This window comes from Mus caroli, chromosome 4, assembly GCF_900094665.2.
Source record: "Mus caroli chromosome 4, CAROLI_EIJ_v1.1, whole genome shotgun sequence".
NCBI classification, from domain to species: Eukaryota; Metazoa; Chordata; class Mammalia; order Rodentia; family Muridae; genus Mus; species Mus caroli.
In genome coordinates, this window is record NC_034573.1 from 88828203 (window position 1) to 88843708 (window position 15506).

The window sequence follows — 15506 nt, forward strand, 5'->3', positions numbered from 1 at the left end:
AGTGGATGCTCACAGTCAGCTATGGATGGATCACAGGACCCCCAATTGAGAAGCTAGAGAAAGTACCCAAGGAGCTAAAGGGATGTGAAACCTTATAGATGGAACAACAATATGAACTAACCAGTATACCCAGGAGCTCGTGTCTCTAGGTGCATATGTATCAGAAGATGGTCTAGTCGGCCATCAGTGGAAAGAGAGGCCCATTGGTCATGCAAACTTTATATGCCTCAGTACAGGGGAACGCCAGGACCAAGAAGTGGGAGTGGGTGGGTGGGGGAGTGGGTGAGGGAGTGGGTGGGAGACTTTTGGGGTAGCATTGGAAATGTAAATGAAATAAATACCTAATTAAAACAAAAAAGAAAATAATTGGTAACTCAGGGTTGGAGTTATTCTAAATAACACTTGACATGAACCAACCCAAGAAAACAGGTCTCTAAAGATACTTCTAAATTGGGATAATATTTTATGTAATTTTTATTCTAGAAATTGGATTTATAAAGGATAGAATTTTAAATGTCTCTTTAATGATATATTAAGTGCTGCTCTATCATGCATTCATATGTAAGAACTGGTAGCCAAACTTTGGACATGAAAGTCATGCTTTTGGTATTGATTTTAAAGAGAATGGTTGTTTAAAACTAAGCTTTGTTTTGCAAAATTATGGTCATGCTCTAATATTGCAAATAAAATTTAAAATATAGTTAAACAGCCAGTGTTCTGTTAGGTGCAGTTTACAATTCAATCACAAGCTCCAAATTTTATCTCACCCATATTTATAATTAAGAAAAAAATCAAGCAAGTGGAGACATTCATAAAGGATATTATAAAATAGTAGTAGATTTGATAGATTTTTTTTTTTTACTATTTCTTTGCATCCTCAGGACTGTGAAAAATTTGCTTTCAGTGTTCCTTCTATTAATTTTAAAGAGCCAATGAAAAGCTATTAATGGATAGTTCTTTCTCAAGGTATGGCAAACAGTCCTATGTTATGTCAAAAATTTGTGGCATAAGCCATCTAGCATATAAGACAGCAATGGCCAATATTATACATTATACATTATGTGGTTGCTATCTTATTAGCAGGAAAAGATGCTCAGGACTTGCTTCTATGCTGTATAAATTTGCAACAGGCATTAGCTGATAAAGGATTAAAAATAGCTCCAGAAAAATTGCCAACTCCAGATCCTTATAACAATTTAGGAATTTAAAAATTTTTTTAATTAGATATTTACTTCATTTACATTTAAAATGCTATCCCCTTTCCTAGTTTATTCTCTGGAAGACCCCTATACCTTCCTCCCCCCCTCTGCCCTGCTCCCCAACCCACCCACTCCTGCTTCCAAGCCCTGGCATTACCCTGAAGTCCTCCCATCATAATGGGGGGGGAACCTTAGCACCCTAATCTCATTAATGGACAGGTTTTTCAAACAGAAACTAAACAAAGACACAGTGAAACTAATAGAGTTTCTGAATCAAATGGATTTAACAGATACCTACAGAACATTTCACCTTAAAACAAAATAATGTACCTTCTCAGTACCTCATGGTACCTTCTCCAAATTGACCATATAATCAGTCACAAAACAAGCCAAAACTGATACAAGAAGAATAAAATAATCCCATTCACCCTATCAGATCACCATGGCCTAAGGCTGATCTTCAATAATGACAAAAACAGCAGAAACCCCATATACCCATGGTAAACATAATTTGTAAACACTCTTTGTCCTTCCATGTTCTAAGAACTACAAGCTCCTTTCTGAATTTAAATTTAATAGGCCAGAAGCAAGTACACACTTGTGACCCACTGAAAGAGAGAAAGTGAAGATATGACTATGTTCTTATTTTTTATTGATACAGTTTTTAGTTTACCATTTCCTCTGATTCTGATTCATATAAGAACTTTGTTTATGAAAAGAATCATCATTTTCTGTACCCTTTAGATGATTAGGTATGTTACTGGACCATAGGTGATTTGTCCAGAGACAGCATCAAGATAATAGTTGTCTTGGAACTGGATCCAATTTTTTAGCTTCTGTCCTCTCATATTTCCCCAGTCACCTTCATCCTATCACTTCTCATGTGAGCAGGCCCCAGTGACTCAATAGCACATGTCAGCTCTTCCCGTTCTACATTCTTTTTCCTTCTTTGACATCACACTCTAGGGATAGCGCAAATTTGGTAGCTGACTGGAGCAAGGATGAGGCCCATTCTGAACTTCAGGCTCAGCTTCTCATTGATTGGGGGCTTGAAGGTAAATTTTTGCATAAGGGCAGAGAAGAAAATGAACAGCTCAGATTTAGCCAACTGTTCTCCAAGACAAGCTCTTTTTCCTGTGGGATGAAACAGAAAATGAATCACTTTCTCTACTGGGGACATTTGAAGTTGGAAAAAATATCTTTTGCATTATGCTATGGCTATGTAAGGCCCCCATAGACTCATATATTTGAATAAATATATAGGGGCCAGGGAGTTGAATGTGGTGGCTTCCATAGACTTAGCTCATAGGAAGTGACACTATTAGGAGGTATGATCTTGTTGGAATAGGTGTGACCTTGTTGGCAGAAGTGTGTCACAGTATAGGTAGGATTTGAGGCATCCTAGTGTTCAATTTCTGCCCAGTGCAAGAGCATCTCTTCCTGGGTAGCTTTAGATCAAGATGTAGAACTCTCAGATCCTCCATCATCATCTCTGCCTGAATTCTACCATCCTTCCCATCATGAGGATAACAGACTGAACCGTTGAAACTGTAAGCCATCCTCAATTAAATATTTGATTTTTTAGAGTTGCTTTGGTCATGATACCTCTCTAAAGCAATGCCACCCTAACTAAAACAGATATTATGTTTTAACTAAATTTTTAAAGTGTTGTTAAAACGTATAATAAGAGTCAACTTCTAACGACCTGTGTGTAAATCAAAACATGGTCTATTTCATCAGGAGTCTTAAGTTACTGTCTTGTGTATTTGTTGTGTGAAGGTAGGGAGCACTTCCTCCTAGCTTCATCTAATATCCTTATTAACAGGTAGTAGAGCATACCTTTAATGAGTAATAGGTAGGAGAGCACACCTTTAAAATAACTTGGGACATTAAAATACTCTATAAATATGCTAGGGGTCCACCTTTTTTATGAGAAGAGACAGAGTTGGGTCTCTATTTCATATTTTAGGAAATAAAGCCAGAGAGAAATAAAGGTAATCTGAAGCAGTCTCTGTTCAGGAAATTCTATAAATTGGCAGTAGTGAGAAGAAACTATTGTCAGGGCCACATGGAGAAGATACAGTTGAAGTAGAGGATTTCAGGGAGAAGAGGTCAGAAGAGCTAAGGAGGAGACTACTACAACACTTTCCTCCTTATCACAACTCACCCATTGAGAATGGCAGAAAGGATTCTCTCTTCTTAAACTGTCCATTCTCCAAGAAATGCTCTGGATTGAACACTTCTGGAGTGTCCCACTCTTTGGGGTCTCTGTGTAGTGCAGTCAAATTGGTCAGGATCATGGTTCCCTATAGAAGGTAACAAAGCATCAGAGCTTGATATCTGGAACACACTCAAGTGGGAGTAGCTCTCAATCTTCCATGCTGGAGACTTTTTTTCTTTCAAAATTTTTTTATTAGATATTTTCTTCACTTACATTTCAAATGCTATTCCAAAAGTCCCCTATACCCTCCCCCGACCTTGCTCCCCAACCTACCTACTCCCACTTCCTGGCCCTGGCATTCCCCTGTACTGGGGCATATAATCTTCACAAGACCAAGGGTCTCTCCTCCCATTGATGGCTGACTAGGCCACCTCTGCTACATATGCAACTAGAGACACAGTTCTGGGTGGTATTGGTTAGTTCATATTGTTGTTTCTCCTATAGTGTTGCAGACCCCTTTAGCTCTTTGGTACTTTCTCTAGCGCCTTCATTGGGGGCCCTGTGTTCCATCCAATAGATGACTGTGAGCATCCACCTCTATATTTGCCAGGTCTTGGCATATGCTCACAAGAGATAGCGATATCAGGACCCTGTAAGCAAAACCTTATTGGCATATGCAATAGTGTCTGGGTTTGTTGGTTGTTTATGGGATGGATCCCTGGGTGGGTGAGTCTCAGCTCCAAAATTTATCTCTGTAACTCCTTCCATGAGTATTTTTGTGTTTTTTTTTTGTTTTGTTTTGTTTTTGTTTTTGTTTGTTTGTTTGTTTTTGTTTTTTCGAGACATGGTTTCTCTGTGTGGCCCTGTCTATCCTGGAACTCACTCTGTAGATTAGGCTGGCCTCAAACTCAGAAATCTGCCTGCCTCTGCATCCCAAGTGCTGGGATTAAAGGCATGAACCACCACTCCTGGCTCTTCCACGGGTATTTTGTTCCCCATTCTAAGAAGGAATGAAGTATCCACACTTTGATCTTCCTTCTTCTTGAGTTTCATGTGTTTTGCAAATTGTATCTTGGGTTGTCTAAGTTTCTGGGCTAATATTCACTTATCAGTGAGTGCATATCATGTGTGTTCTTTTGTGATTGGGTTACCTCACTCAGGATGATATCCTCCAGATCCATCCATTTGCCTAAGAATTCCATAAATTCATTGTTTTTTCATAGCTGAGTAGTACTCCATTGTGTAAATGTACCACATCTTCTGTATCCATTCCTCTGTTGAAGGTTATTTGTAGCCTCAGAAGCTGGAGACTCTTGATATCCTAAATGTTTTCACTCTGACCAAGCTACTTCTTAAGTGTCATTTCCATATACTATTTCTTTTTAATATAATGAAAATTTCAATAGTTAATTGTCATTTCCTCATAGGAACTTTTATCAGCACATTGAACTATTCTATTACAGAAAACAATTGCTTAATAGGAAGAGGTTAGTACTTGTATGTCTAGGAAATTTCCTGTAAGTTCAAGGAAAGATATTGAGTCTTGTTTCTCATAATGGTCAGGTCCATGGTGCCATAATATCTAATTCTGTGTTCTTTTCCATAGAGTGTTAAAGTGACAACACATAATCAGACCACAGTTAGGAAAAACTTTATTGATGCATCAGAAGGCACTCCTGTCTAGGCAGATACATGTATGACCCTTGTTATGAACCTTTCCCTCATGATGTTCTGTCACTGGGAAACCTGGGCCATTCTTTCTCACTTCTTCCTTAGTGTAGCCTTCCATACTGTTCTCTTAGACTGAAACAATCACCTACCAAGTTTGTAATGTTCCTCACTCTTCTTTCGTATCATACACAAAGAACTAGAGTGCTTTCTCCTGGGAATTCCTTGTGACTTGTGATTAGATATTTCATGTAGAATCTAGGTCTTCTCCAATCCCAAATCAAGGTTTTAAGATACTTAATGAATTTTGGCTTAATTTATAAAAGTAAAAAAAGTAATTCTGAGTATTATATCCCACACACCTAGTCTTATTTTATTTTCACTTGGATCCTTTGAAATGAGTAAAGAAGCTTAAGCTATGAATGGTTACATAATATGCTCACATAGTTGTAGAAGTCATCATTGGAACAAGGCCTTCCTACTGTCAAGGCCATAAGTTCCAGCCTTTCATGTACCTAGTCACTTTTATTTCTATATCATCAGGATGGATGTTAGCATTGATATTAGAAGTCTGTGGGAAAAGTTTCAGAGTTAAGTAAATGTATAGAAAAAAGGCAAACAGCACCTGGGTGATCAAGAACTCAATTTCCAGCCATGAGCTTTTCAGTAACCAAAGGGCAACTAACTAAAGTGGCTGCTCCTCTGACTCTAAAGAGAAGGTGGCTGTGCAGTGATGGGTGGATAAGCTTGTCTGAGTCTGAAGTGGAGAGTATCTCCTAGAAAAATATATTCCCAGGGTCTTAGATAATTAATCTATATTCTCAGAGACTGGCCATAGACAACAAGGAATGAAGTTTCAGTTATATGTTATAGAAAAAGAATTCTAGTGGCCAGAAGAAATGGGTAATAATGTCATCAGTATTTAGTTTGTGAAGACAGAATAGAACATGGATATAGGGAGTGGAATGGAAATAAGTTCCTTTAACGTCGAATACAGCAAGAACTAGGGAAAGTATGAATTCTTGAAACTATCTTGCTTTCAGATACTGTTTCTTATTGCTTTGTAGAAGAGAACTCTTATGAAAACTTTTTCTGGTATTCAGCTTTCCAATCTAGAAAATGGAGATTGATAGTTACTCTGAAAAATTAGAAAGATGTTTTGAAAGAGATAAGTCTACAATATGTCATGATTGTTTCATAAATATTATTCCCTACCTCACTTTATTATAATTAATAGTTCACATCAGATTTTTTGTGATATTATGGGGTATAAATAAAAACTGGAAATGGGCCCATGGGGACAATGTTAGAAACACTAGTTTTATTCTGGGGTTTGTCTATGAGCCTCAAATGTGTTTTAGGTATTAAATTCTCTTTTGAGAATTGTGTAGAAATTCCTAAACTCATATAGCAGGTCCCTAATTCCAAGACCTGCCCAAATAGACAGTATCTGAAATAGAATATATGCTACCTAGGTGCTCACATAATCACAGGACAATGATGAGGTTGTGGAAGTAAAATGAAGCTAGCTTTTGCTTAAATATCTTTGATCAAAGAACCTTCTGTCACAGTTCCCAACAATATATGTGAAAAAACATTTAAATACATTAAGAATTTTATCAGATATCTCTCTCTCCTGTTGAAATTATTTCTTAGGACATGAATATCTATCACCTTTAAAATTTAGGTTCTGAAATTGATGTCCAACATAGACTGGGGTATATGAATCTGGGAATGCATCATTACCTTTGGCAGGTGGAATCCATTAAACTTGGTGTCAACTGTAACTGCCCTGGAAGAATTCAAGGGGACGATGTTACCCATCCTCTGGACCTCATGGATGACAGCATTGGTGTAGGGCATGGATTCTCGGTCAGACAAGCTCACCTGCCTCTTGTGGCCAATAACTCTGTCAATCTCCACCTGTACATTTTCTGAGATAAAATAGGAGTGTCTATTATGTTTTATTTTAATTTCATTTTTCATCAAGTTTTTACTACCTAGTTGTTATGATATGTAAATAAATTGTTAGTCATTATTTGGAAAAATCAAATGCTCCATGAAATGAAAAGTATACCTATTCTTGTCTGCTTAAATCTTCTAAACCTATGAGGAAGAAAAAAAGATGGAATTGGACAATCTCCCTCAACCAGTGGAGGGACAAAAACAATGCACAAATCATATCAATACGGACATCAGTAGCAGAGGGTGGGTAGGGAGCATCTCTGCAAATACAAGACACAGAAGAGTATAAATTTGTGGGATAATTTATAATTGTATATAGACAGTACTTTGATTCAATATGACTCAATATATTGGTTCAAACTCCAGAAGTCTGACATAGAGTAATTTATTTTAGGAATATTTAAGCACAGCACAATTTGAAAAGTGATTTCTGGGAATATTTTACTCAATCCAACACACACACACACACACACACACACACACACACACACACCTTAAAACATAACCAAATTGAAACTATTTATACTGTACAAGTAATTGTGCAGTTCAAGTGACATTTTCTATAAAGATAGTTTTTATAAATTAACTAAGAAAACATGCTCATGATAAGTGTCTGGGGAAGGATTTGGTGTAGCTTGGTAACACAAAAAGTTAATGTCAAAACCATGTCAGCTCCTAGCTCTCTGAGTAGAAAACAGGTTTTAAATCTTTTCTTTTGAGAGGAAAATACAGTGTGATTAACATCCCTAGTACCACTAGTGCCAGTAAGGAGATAGCATTGGGATGATTCTTCTAGATGTAGAGAACTTAAGATACTGCACTATCAGTTGAAGGAAGACAAGATGTTTTGAAATCAAGGCAAGAATAAGAGTAGTGCCTCAAGAGGACATATAGCAAAACTACATAAAGCATGGGTCAGGCTAGGAGTCAGAGAAGTGTTAAAAGATGTCACCTTCAAAGCCAAGGAGTTTGTACAGTATTCAGGGGAAATTTTGCCAATGAATAGCAAACAAGAAGAAAAGAAAGAAGAAGAAGACAAAGAGGAGAAAGGCAAAGAGGAAGAGGACGAAGGAAGAAGGAGATGAAGATGAAGAAGATGATGATGAAGAAGATGATGATAATGATGAGGGAATGGTCATGTTGTAAGAACATGTGTACCCTGGGCCAACAATGTCCTAATAAAACAGTTAGAGGACATGTCTGTTCATCAGTTCACATTGCATCATAGCTGTTCCAACTTTTCCCACTCCAACATTGCTATCTTCTTTTTTTTTTATCTGAGACACAATTTCCAGAAGCACCATGTCACCTTTACCGGGACAAACCCCATGCTCACCTTGGATTTCTGGATAGACAGCCATGTAGAGCAAAGCCCACAGCAGTGTTGAGGATGTTGTCTCTGTTCCAGCCAAAAAGAGGTCCAGAGTGGTGCTGATAAGGTTTTCTTCATTGTAACTTGTAGTTCTATCAGGGTCCTAAAAAAACAATGTATATTCATTTATCCAGAAGGCTTGTTTGTCTCTTCATAGAAGGCTTCCACCATGTGAAGTGGAGGAAAAAGGAAACAACCATAGGCAAAAATAAATAAATAAATAAATAAATAAAAACAACCCTCTGTATGACTTTATAAGGAAACACAGATATCATAACTGAGCTCTTTTCCCAAGTGCTAATAAAGCTTCCGGCACTCAAGTGAATGGAACCAAGAATACCACATTCTCGGAATTTCTGAGAAGATATTTCAGTATATAAAGAATGTGCCTTTGATAAACTTTGTTTTTTATATCAACAGTATCATATGTTAGCTGCATGACTCAGGGAAAATCACTTTGCATTTCCATTGTTCAAATGCGTGTTTTATAAAATGGGAATAAGACACATTCATTGAAAGGACATTTTAAATTTTATGAAGTTTGAAAACCACAGAGCAAGTAGTCAACAAACCAGTTATTTTATGAATACCTGAAATAATAACGTTAATTACAAACAAACCCATCATTATAGTAACTTTTATAGTTAAAAACCTGTTTTCATCAATTATTTCTCATGAAATACCATTATTTTTATTCTCCTTCTAGAAACGTTAATTTGTTAATATAGTTTCTCATGTTACAAGCCTATATCTAAACACTATATAGCCAGCATCATCTCCTATGAGAAGACAATGCACTTGTGGGTTACTGTGTAAGTAAGATGAAGTAAGAAAAGAAGGAAGAAATGTACTCTCTGTCAACTGCAAGAGAGCTGTTTAAATTCCTTGAGTCATAGATGACAATGTCAATTCAATGGTATACTTTAGCCAGCAGCTTTCTCAACTCAAAACAACATCTACTTTGACGATATTACTGGGTTCTGTATAGAAGAATGGATGGTGGTAATAATGAGAAAGGAGGAATGCAAAAATCTTATCTAAACCTTAAAGGGTAAATCCTAGCATTCAGCTCAATGTTTCATTTGTTGCACAGTAGAGACTGAAGTATTCTAGATAACTAGTTTTGAGTAAGATATAAAATAACAGAATTCTCAAGGTTAAATGCTACTTTTGATTTCTGTACAGTTCTTCAGATGTGGACAAGAGATAGGGGATGCAGGATGTATAGGTAATATTTTGGTATTTTTCAAGATAGTAAGTCAAATATAATTCAACCCTTACCTTTCTTTCTTGAATTGATGGCACTCCATGTGTCTAAAATTTTGACCTTATATTTTTTTCATCTCATATAGATAAAACATGACTAAATAAACAAAATTAAAACACCTACATCCTATAGAACATGTTCACATTAGCTAATTCATCAAAAGAGATGTTTTGTATATGTACTTAATGTGAGATTTTGAAATTAGAAGACAAAATTTAGCTAAGTAGTTCCAATGTAATCATAAGACTGCGAAGGGGGGAAATGGATCAGAGTCATAGAAAAGTGGAGGACTATTGAAAGAAAGATCAGTCCAAGCATGGAGGTTGAAGAAGCACCTGCAAGTTTAGGTTTATTTGATGAGAGGTCTTGTGCATACAGATGTATAGGAATCATGTTTTTGTACATTGTATAAACTTTACTCTTGTGTTATATAAATACTGATTTCTCTGCCCTCATATCTTGTTTCAAACTGGCATTATCTTATCTAAGAATATTCTGACCCAAGTTTGTGTAAACAGTTCTTAACCATTTATGCTCTATCTTGTCAATAAGTGTTGATCACCCAATGGCTGGGTGGATTAAAGAATAGGTTGGGATGTCTGCCAACCAGAGAAAGGAAAGAGGGAAGCAAGAGAGATTCTGATCAGTGACGAGGATGAAGGATTTGGAGTCATAAGGAAGGTGTCCAGAGACAGATGCTGGAAACACACCCGAAGCACAAAGAGCCAGATTAATAATAATATGCAAGTATCCTGGGATTGGATTGGGAGGCAGTCAGATTAGCATAGAAAGTAAAGATAGATCATTTAATTCCTAAGGTATTTAGGTGGAGTTTTAAATAAATCTTGCTTTCTTGTACAGTTAATGGAGAACAGCATAAAGTAAGGAGATGCAGCTGCCAAATTAAATTATTGTTACATTTATATTGAAGAAAATACATCATGTGGATGAGCATTGGAGAAGCCAGGCATGCTAAACATGCATACATACTGCTTCAAAGGTTGGGGATGCCTTCTTGTCTTCCTCCCAGAATGCTATGAGTGTAGGAAGTTTACAACTTGGTGATCCTTTGCTATCTGTAAGGCCAGATATCCCCCAAATCTCTGAGAATTTATTTATTTTTATTCCATACCCTTTCACCCTAAATGCTGAGCATTGCTTTTCAGTCCATTAAATCGATTCCAATGAGAGTTGTCATTTATAATTTTCAACAGCCTAAATGACTTCTATATTACCTCAGACCAGGCCGATCCCTTCTTTGGCAGCCAATATGTTACCTCAGTCATTCTCTTTAGGCCCTAAATCTTTAAGTCTGTCTTTGAGTCACCAATACCTATCTTTGTGAGAGAAAGAAGCTAGATATACTATTTCTATGTACTATAGACTAATGTACAGATGTACTATGGACTATTGTAAATGTAAACATGTTTTAAGCATTGTTATACTCACTGAATTGAGTTGTCAGAAAAATTTTCCCCAAAACTGTGCTGTCCTCAAATATGGCTAAAGTAAATGACTTGGCATCAGATTCTGGAAGTTTGAATCAGTCATGGATAACTAAGTTAAGCTGAACTGACACTGACTCTTACCTCACTAGGATTGTTTTCCTGCAGGTTATAAAGCTTGCAAGAAACCCTGTAGCTGCTGTCTAACATGGGATACATGAAGCATCAGTGAACCATTATAATACCAAACTATTTCTTAAAATCTAAAGGTGCAAAATATTCAGAGCAACAACTCTGTAAGTTTGTACAAGCAATATAAAATTTAATCCCTGGTTCCCTAAACATTGGAAGATATTGAAACTTGGAAAGCTATTGGAGGCAATGTAAAATGAACCCCCCCCCAAAGATCAAATCCCTGTCAATTACTTTGCAATCTGAATTGCAGTAATATACAGGTTAGATCCACCCCAGGATGACCATAAGAGGAAAATCTTTCAGACACATCTGAGCAGAGGGCTAGTTCCCCCATATTTAAGATATTCTATTCCCCCTTTCAAACACTACAAATGTATGTCCATGTACAACATATATTCCTTCTAGTGATTCCAATTCAGAAACTCAGTCTATGCTACCATATGTCAAGAGACCACTTATGGAAAATGAGGAAATAATGAACAGAACAGCAATTGCATAAACCCTATGATCTTAGACACTTAGATGTGTTCTAGAAGAAGGAGCAGCTCTCAAAATCAACTTCCCAGAGTGACTTTTAGAGAGGAAAACATCTACACACAATGTTAATGCACTGTAAATACAGGAAATGTTATCGAGTACTTTCGTTATTAAATGGCCAATGTTTCTGTAAGAAGATGATACAGGAAGCATATTCCTTACCTTTTGCATTTCTATTAGGAAAGCATCAATGAAATCTCTTGGCTCATCTGGGTTCCAATCTTTCTGGTGTTTCTCGACGAAATGAGAAACAAACAATTTCAGTTTTCCCCAATTTCTGAATATTTTCTGATGTGGTCCAGGAAGATATTTCATTATACGTGGAAAGCCATTGTAGAGCTGGTTGGGGAAATAAGATAATCATAGAAACACCTTGGCATCAATTTCCATATTTTACGTCAGTCTTGTCTTTCTCTCTTTGTTTCTTATAATGAAGAAAGTTAAAGTTTCTTTTCTCAGGTCTAAAGGGAGAATTTTAGTTCAGCATAGAAAACATACTGATTCGCCAATCCCTTTTCTTTGTCCTATCTGATTGTTCCCTTGTACATGCCACCACCTCTCCTGCCTAGAGGCTGGAATTTCATGCAGTAGTTTTCTAGACTTTAGCCCATGGCCAGTGTTTAAACTCTAGGGCTTCCAGAGGAAACGTGTGACACTTTAAACGCATGGCTACTGTTCTGACTCTACCCTCCATTTCATTTCCATTATACTCAAGTCCAGTGACTTTCCACTGTAGGTTCTAAGTTGTTCCTTGAGTACCCATTCCCTTCTTTCTGCCAGTGTTATTCTGTGTGATTTAGCATCCTTTGTGCTTGAATCATTTGAAGAATGTACACTTGTTGCAGAGTGTACATTTGCAGTTATAACTCATTGTGCCCAGAAGGCACTCCTGTGGAATCCATATAAACCCTGGCCCTGTTTTCATGAAGCCTCTTCTAAGTGCTCCCTCCTTGGAATACTGTCTTCCTGATGATCCTCCAAGTGACAGCTGTCTTTTCACCCTCTCTCTATTATCTGCCATAATTTATTTTCCTAAGAGAAATTATCAGTGACATGTGTGTTTGGAGGTAATTTGATACCACCTTGCCCCTTTAATATGAGATGATCTGCATATGAGTAAGACAGTATTTTTATTGAAATAATGTGGTTATTGAATGGACTTTTATTACTATCATGTGGAAAATTAATAGTATGATGTAAATGGCACAGACATGGTATGGCTGCTCTAATGCTCTCTAGCTATAATAGCATAATAATTCTGTGATGGTGGTGGTGGTGGTATTAGTAGTAGTAGTAGTGGTGGTGGTGGTGGTGGTGGTAGCAGTAGGGCAAGTACTGGTAATTATTTAACTTTATCTTATTAACCTAATCTCCATTGGGGTTCCTGAAGGATAGTAAAGAGTGAGAAACTCCAATCATACAATGGTAGTAGAACATTTTATGTAACTGCTCTTTTACTCCTTCACCAGCGTGTACATATGATGTTATTTTGTATCATCTTTCTAAGATTTCTGTGAATATTTACAGAGATAAAATATTTTCAGTTGTCCAAAAAATTCCTTGTGTTCTTGAGTATTCCAAAAAAAGAAGAAGAAGAAAAAGGTTTACTATTCTCACCTTCTAGCCTCTGTTCCTTTCCTAGAATTTTTTTTTTTTGAGACACATAATTATAAAGTTAGCTGAGTCACACACTAAACTCTCTTGAGTTCTCAGGCTTTGAATAAACTGTATGAAAGCAAATGGAGTTGCTGAACTAGGAGCTACTGTGAGTGAGTAAGAGGGAAAACAGGATAATAACATTAACAATTTGACAATAACAACAACAACAACAATAATAATAGTATTATGAATGTTTTCTGGGATGAATATAAAACAATTGGTCACTTTTGTGTGGTGAGTTACATAAAGCTATAAGAATAGATTTTTTGAAGACTTAGTGTGATAGCAAAATGATATTTCCATGCATTATAAAATAGTCTAAAATCAGAGCAAATGGCATGATCTGAAATGCAACCAGTGAAGGCAAAACCAGAAAAAAATTAATAATAATCCTGTAGGAAATCAATATTACCATTGTAGCAGATTTACATAAAAGCAAAACAAATAGTTATGTGAATAAGATACAGTGGTAATAAGTTTATATGGAGATTTTAGAGTGTTTCAAACAGGTACATTAAAAATATAAAGTTGCTGCCCATGTAGCACAGTTAAAAATAAAATCAATGCATATATCAACTCTCATCAGAGAAAAGGGAGTCTTCTGCTTGCAGTAGATGATGACTAACACAGAAACCAACTGGAAAAGATGTAAAGAATAATAAAACAATAAGAATGTTCAGGTCTAAAAAAGATACCCATTATCACAACTTCTCTCTAGGCTCATGGATCACAGCAGCAGAGGAAGTAGAAAAGATACAAGAGACAGAGATAGCAGATGACTTCAAGGAAGCACTGTCTCTCAGACATAAGAAGGCATCTGCATGTAGGAACTCACAATGGTTGTGATAGCACGCCCAAGCACTGTGTAGATGCAAGGCAGACCAAATGCAATCAAGGAGAATGGAGCTACTTAACAAAACTAATATCACCATGTCAGAAGACTTACTAACAATTAATAAGCAAACAATAACAACAAAAGAATGTGAAAATGGATAAATGTAGAAAGGAGATAGAGATGGAAGGAGCTGGGAGAAGGGGTGAATATGATGAAAGTGCATTCTAAGAAAGACTCAAAGAACTAATGATGAATGTAAACAAAAACATAAAGGCACAGAATTCAATTACAAAAGAATAGAAAACTTGGCAGAAATCCAAGAAAGAGAATTATTTATATGCACATGAAATAAATTGCTCTTTAGAAAAGAAACTATTAATAGAAATTAGGACCACTAAGAAAAAGTACATTTCTATGTGTCTAGTATTTTTTTTTTAGGTATTTATTTCAATTACATTTCCAATGCTATCCCAAAAGTCCACCACATGCTCCCCCAACCACTCCCCCACCAACCCACTCCCGCATCTTGGCTCTGGCGTTCCCCTGTACTGAGGCATATAAAGTTTGGAAGACGAATGGGCCTCTCTTTCCACTGATGGCCAACTAGGCCATGTTCTGATATATATGCAGCTATAGACATGAGCTCCGGGGACCCCCTGTGATTCATCCAATAGCTGACTGTGAGCATCCACTTCTGTGTTTGCTAAGCCCTGGCATAGTCTCATAAGAGACAGCTATATCAGGGTCCTTTCAGCAAAATCTTGCTAGTGAATGCAATGGTGTCAGCCTTTGGAGGCTGATTATGGGGTGGATCCCTGGATATGGCAATCTCTAGATGGTCCATCTTTAGCCTCAGCTCCACACTTTGTCTCTGTAACTCCTTTCATTGGGTGTTTTGTTACCACTTCTAAGAAGGAGCAAAGTGTCCACACTTTGGTTGTCATTCTTGAGTTTCATGTGTTTAGCAAATTGTATCTTATATCTTGGGTATTCTAAGTTTCTGGACTAATATCCACTTATCAGTGAGTACAAATTGTGTGAGTTCTTTTGTGATTGGGTTACCTCACTCAGGATGATACCCTCCAGGTCCATCAATTGGCCTAGGAATTTCATAAATTCATTCTTTTTAATAGCTGAGTAGTACTCCATTGTGTAAATGTAACACATTTTCTGTATCCATTCCTCTGTTGAGGGGCATCTGGG

The 15506-nt window shown here is 36.8% G+C and overlaps 1 protein-coding gene across 1 annotated transcript in view; it reads right to left on the bottom strand.

The window, feature by feature from the left end:
* Positions 1-1461: 1461 nt before the first annotated feature.
* LOC110293055 (cytochrome P450 2J5) overlaps positions 1462-15506 on the bottom strand; it is a 33192-nt gene continuing 19147 nt past the window's right edge. Inside the window, exons 5-9 of the mRNA XM_021160819.2 lie at positions 11972-12148; positions 8330-8468; positions 6775-6962; positions 3367-3505; positions 1462-2333 (exon numbers count right to left, since the gene is read on the bottom strand). Of these exons, the coding sequence (XP_021016478.1) occupies positions 2155-2333; positions 3367-3505; positions 6775-6962; positions 8330-8468; positions 11972-12148 (822 nt within the window). The 3' untranslated portion in view covers positions 1462-2154. The remainder of the gene's footprint in view (positions 2334-3366; positions 3506-6774; positions 6963-8329; positions 8469-11971; positions 12149-15506) is intronic.